Here is a 6,000-nt window from a genome sequence, read left to right as displayed (position 1 = left end):
GGATGTGAAGATTAGGGGGAACCGCACGTCATTTTTTTTTTTTTTACTTTCACCGGAATCACACGTGTGAGGGGCTCACGCGAGTCTGCCATGGCAGCACCCAGCAAAGCCTTGCACGTGTGACTCTGGGCACAAATACAGCGCGACGGCTGGGGCTGCAGCCGCGCGCTATAGCTGTGCTGCAGAGTGTTTACCACCCTGGACTGTGCACTGCTTTCCCCGCCCACCGGCCGTCCTGGCGCCTGTGATTGGTTGCAGTTAGCTGCCACGCTGCCACTCAGGATGGGGGCGTGTCTAGCTGCAACCAACATGCGCCGGTGGGCAGGGAAAACCATGAATATTGAATTGTCGGCTCCGTAAGGTAACAGCGTGACCCGGAAGGAGTGTGCCGCCATGACAGCGCCTCGGTGAGTATGTCCCATTGACTTATATGGGCACCGGATTCCGGAGCGGATCAGATTCTTTTTTTATATCGGTCAGTGATCCACCGGCCCCAGATTATTGGCCGTTCGATTAACTTTAGTTAGCAGTCAACCAACTCCTAAAGCATGAGAGAATTAAACTATTTTTTTTGCAGGGCTTTAAACAATATACGACAACCTTAAATATGAAAAATAAATGTTTTAATGAACACATCCTTTCAGATTCTGAATCAAGTGTATTAGTTTTCACATTGTTTGGCAATGCTGTAATTTAGACGTCATAGAAATGTCCTTAGAAAGTCTGTATGATGGCCACAGGGGGCCAAAGATTGTCACAGCCAAAAGTTTCAGTACAGTTGTTGCTATCTACTCATATAAATTTCTCTTTATATTAACTCTATAGAAATATATAGAAAATAGTCATATTGCTGTTGTTAAGCAATGTTAGCTTTTCCAGTTCCAAGGAATACACAAGTCTCCATCTTGCAACACAGAGTAGTAGTGAGAGACACACAGATGCATCCCCATCAAGTTGGGCAAAGGTTCCTCAATCAGTCGTCGACAACAGCTGATCATCTGCTCAAATGATACACTCGGCTCCTTATACAGTCTACTTAGTGATGTACCATCTTTGCACACGTTGATTAATTCTTGTTCTTTAATTTTTAGCCTAAATAAATTGGAGAAGAAAGAAACATGATTTTATCTTTTATACAGTTCCAGCGTTATCCATAACATTTGCAATATTGGCAACTGAATTTAGACAGACTGAAGTGGCTCACCAACCTGTTGGGACAGAACAATCAGTTTTAAAACAGATTGATTTTTATTTATTTTTAAATACAAATATCTGGATGTGAGTGAAGACACATAAATAGGGATGATCGAGTACCTCAAATATTCGGCTTTGCGAATATCCGACAAATAGGTCGCCGCTATACGAATATTCGATGCGCAATGTAAGTCTATGGGAAGCCCGAATAGTTCCGAATAGTTGTTATTCGGGTTTCCCATAGACTTACATTGCGCATCGAATATTCGCGAATAGACGAAGAGCGGCGACCTATTCGGCAAATATTTGCAAAGACGAATATTTGAGGTATTCGATCATCCCTAATAATTAAGTGTCTGCTTGTGCCTGCCTTTCATAATGGAATACAATACTCATTAATAGGCTTAATTAGACAACAAATCCGAAGGAAAATAATTGACTTTAATCCAGAAGAGCAAATAAGTCAGTTTTGACCATATATTGCACATAGTTTAAGACAGATAGCTGGTCAAAGCAAAACTGTCCATAAATAATGGTGGCGCAGGCTATATGATAAGTTTGACTCTGCAAATTAGACACTTGGTTGGACAAAATTACTTTACACCAATATTTTGCTCTACTATTCCGGAGGACATTGGCATATTTTCAGATACACTCTTTTACTATACACCATGACCCTTATAACTAAGCCATGACTCACTTTATAGTTACTGGCTAAAAATGGGGTGAGGATGTGAGTGGGTTGAAAATACATAATTATTTTTTAACACAAGATATGTACATCACTTTTTTGGGGGAAAATTTAGCCAACATTTTGCCATATTTGACCAAGCAAATCTCACGTTTAATGTTATAGTTAGATTTATTATATTGCACATTGACAAAGGCTTAGGCTCCCTGTTCTAATGATCCATGAGAGGTTCCAGGAGTGGTACCTTCAGTACTCAGACATTTATCCCTTATCCTATTGATATTGTGAAATACAGTTCGGTCCAGAAATATTTGGAGAGTGACACAAGTTTTGGCATTTCAGCTGGTTACTAAAGCATATTCATGGTACAGTTATATAATCAAAATGGGCTTAAAGTGCAAACTTTCAGCTTTAATTTGAGGTTTTTACATCCTAATTGGAGTAAGGGTTTAGCAATTATAGCTCTTTTATATGTAGCCGCATCTTTTTCAAGGGACCAAAGGTATTTGGACAATTATCTCAAAAGCTCTGTGCTGCATGGGCTATTCCCTTGTTAATCCATCATCAGTTAAGCAGGTACAAGGTCAAGAATTGATTCCAGGTATGGTATTTGCATAACTGTTGCTGTGAACCCACAACATGCATTCAAAGGAGCTCTCAATGGAAAAGAAACAGACCTTCAATGGGCTGAAAAAAAAAAAAAAGAAATCCATCAAAGACATAACTGGTAGCAGAGGACAAATCAGTTTGAAAAATGAAAAAGATTGCAGTGGTGAGCTTGGGAACTCAAAAAGCCTGGATGTCCATGGAAAACAACAGTGGTGGATGGTCGCAGAATACTTTTCGTGGTGAAGAAAAACTCCTTCACAACATCCACCCAAGTGAATAACAGTCTCCAGGAAGTAGATGTTTCAGTATCTAAAAAGGAGAAGACTTCATAAGCGCATATACAGAGGGTTCACCATAAGGTGAAAAACATTAATCTGTCTTAAAAATAGAAAGGCCAGGTTAGACCCTGCCCAAAACATCTAAAGAATCCATCCAGTTCTGGAAAATATTTAATTGGGCAGAAGAAACTAAGATCAACCTGTACCAAAATGATGGAAAAAATAAAGTATGGAGAAGACTTGGAACGGCTCATGATCCAAAGCACAACATATCCTCTGTAAAACATAGTGGCGGCAGTGTGATGGCTGGGCATGCATGGCATCCAACGGCCCTGGGTCACTAGTGGTTATTGTTGATCTGACTGAAGACAGAAGCAGTGGGATGAAATCTGAAGTGTACAGGGCGATACTTTCTGCTCAGATTCACCAACTGCAGCAAAGGTGATTGTCTATCTGTATTATGAAGCGCCGTCCAATGACCCAAAACATACAGCAAGAGCAACCCAGGAGTTTTTTTTTAAGGCAAAGAAGTGGAGTATTCTGCAATGGTCGAGACAATCACCAGATCTCAACCCTGTCGAGCTGCATTTCTCATGCTTAAGACAAACCTCGAGGCAAAAAGTAAAGGCCAGCAAAGCATCACAAAGGAGGAAACCCAGCATTTGACAACATCCATGGCTACCCGACTTCTGGCAATCATTGCCTGCAAAGGATTCTCTACAAAGTATTAAAAATTAATATTTTATTTATGGTAAAGTTAATTTGTCCAATTACCTCTGATGCCTTGAAATGAAGAGGCTTTGTAAAAAAAAAAAGTGAGGAAAAAGTAGTAACTTCCAGTTTATGGATAAAACTTGACTTTATTAGAAGACAAGCTGTGATACTTGCAAAAATAGGTGCTACTAGGTACTAACTATGCAGGGGGCCCAAACTTTTGCATCGGTCCATTTACCTTTTTTATTAATTTTAAAATATAAAATTATATATATATATATATATATATATATATATACTGTATTTTTCGCTTTATAAGACGCACCTGATTATAAGGCCCTCCAAATTTGGTGAAGGAAGAGAGATTTTTTTTTTTCTTTAATGTTAAATGGGGTCCATCTTATAATGCCAGTGTCCGTCTAACAAATCATATAGGGTATATGTCCCTCATAGCCCCCCCATCCTAAAATTAGCCCCCCTTAATCTGGATATGGCCCCCTTATATTGAATATAGCCCCCTTGTGCTGGGACACGTCCCCCTGTGGTGCCCATGGCCCTATAGATGGCACACCTCCCCTGTGTTAGATATGGCCCCCATGTGTGCTGCCCATGGCCACTATAGATGGCACATCTCCCCTGTGTTTGATATGGCCTTCATGTGTGCTGCCCATGGCCACTATAGATGGCACATCTCCCCTGTGTTTTATATAGCCCCCATACAGCTGCCCATGGTTCCTATAAATGGCACACCTCCCCTGTGTTTGATATGGCCCCCATACAGCTGCCCATGGCCCCTATAGATGGCACACCTCCCCTGTGTTTGATATGGTCCCCATGTGTGCTGCCCATGGCCACTATAGATGGCACATCTCCCCTGTGTTAGATATGCCCCCCATGCTGCTTCCCATAATAAAATAAAACACTTTCCTTACCTTCTCAGCGCTGTAATCCCTGTGTCTCCCTCCTCGCAGTTGAGCTCAGAGTCCTCCCTCCTCCACTTCCTGGTTCTTGCTGCCGGTCATGTGATCTGCACAGCAGAGTGATATCATCTCTGCGTGCCTTATCACAGGCAGCAGCAGCAGGAGACCGGGAGATCAGCGCTGGAGGTAAGTAAAGCTTTTTTTATTTTACTATGGGCACCAGCATGGGGGCCATATCTAACACAGGGGGGATCATGTGCGATCAAAGGGAGCACAGGCAGATATAATATGCCCCGCTGCCCCAGCCCCTCAGCGTGATGCGGTTTCAGCACTACGCTGATGGACAGCGGCTGTGCATATTATATGAGCGGGAGCAGGAGATCTAACGCTCCCGCCCGCAGCTGTCACCTGCCCCCAGCACCACTCCAGAGCGGACCCTGCAGTATATATATTATGTATATGTACACCCCCCCCGTATATTCGGTTTATAAGACGCACCCCCTACTTTCCCCCAAAATTTGGGGGAACAAAAGTGCGTCTTATAAAAGCGAAAAATACGGTATATATTGTTACTAAAATGCACAGGAAATGTGTCATCTTTAACTTTACACCTTTTAGAGATCATTTCATCTTCAACTTGCTTAACTGTTCACAATTACAGTAATTTTGACCAGGGGTGCTCATATTTTTCTATGCCACTATGTAGGGAAATAATGTTTCATTATTAACTTTACTGTTGTAATATGCTTTCCTATTTTTTTTACAGTATTATTATTATAGCGCCATTTAGTCCATGGCACTTTACAAGTGAAAGAGGGTATATGTACAATAATCATTAATAGTACAAAACAGACTGGTGATATCACTATTACATATATTTTTATTTCACCCCTTCCTTCCTTGTTTTTACGTTTATGGTTTTCTGTTGTATACCTGACTACTTCTTTATATCATGTGATTTATTGTGTGATGTGTCATGTGATTTAATCAATGCACCTGTGTTTGATTGAGACAGGTGTATTTTAGCATCATATGATTCATTAGAATATAGCTTGGATAAAGGACACTGGATTGCTTCTGAAACGAGTAGGTAAAACCTTTTGTGGTCATAATCTTGGAATCCTCATGTTTTAAAGAAGTTTTCTCATAAACTCAAGTTTCAACCAGAAGCTGGAAGTTACTACTTTGTCTCACATGGATATTCACTGTTGGTCAGAGCGGCATTCTGTGCTCCAGGACGATTAGAGCCGAGTGGAGTGAGCTGGTTACACACTTTCATTTCATGTTTGAAAGAAAAAAAAAATAGTTGCAATTCCTAGTGTTTCATTGAATATTTTTATTTAACCACTTTAATGAAACCTGAAAATCTAAAACAATTCCATCTCAGTTGTTTCATTTTAAAGCAAAATAGTGGCATGCAGAATCACGAAGATTCGGTCATTGTACAAATATTACTGGACCTAACTGTATATGAACGCTAAATGGTATCTCAAAAGTTAAGACTTACAATTATATGACCAACTTAAAATGGAACCGTCACCTCTAGAAACACCAGTTTGCAGATGATACAAAACTATGTAAGGTAGTTAACACA

The 6,000-nt window shown here is 40.6% G+C and overlaps 1 protein-coding gene across 1 annotated transcript in view; it reads right to left on the bottom strand.

Annotated features, from left to right (window-relative positions):
* Window positions 1-606: 606 nt before the first annotated feature.
* Window positions 607-6,000, bottom strand: part of TCAIM (T cell activation inhibitor, mitochondrial) — a 103,288-nt gene continuing 97,894 nt past the window's right edge. Inside the window, exon 11 of the mRNA XM_075316640.1 lies at window positions 607-1,092. Coding sequence (XP_075172755.1) covers window positions 867-1,092 — 226 coding nt within the window. The 3' untranslated portion in view covers window positions 607-866. The remainder of the gene's footprint in view (window positions 1,093-6,000) is intronic.

The sequence above is a fragment of the Anomaloglossus baeobatrachus genome, chromosome 6 (assembly GCF_048569485.1).
Source record: "Anomaloglossus baeobatrachus isolate aAnoBae1 chromosome 6, aAnoBae1.hap1, whole genome shotgun sequence".
NCBI classification, from domain to species: domain Eukaryota; kingdom Metazoa; phylum Chordata; class Amphibia; order Anura; family Aromobatidae; genus Anomaloglossus; species Anomaloglossus baeobatrachus.
The sequence above is the reverse complement of the archived record's forward strand: the minus strand, read 5'-3'. Positions and strand labels throughout refer to the sequence as shown.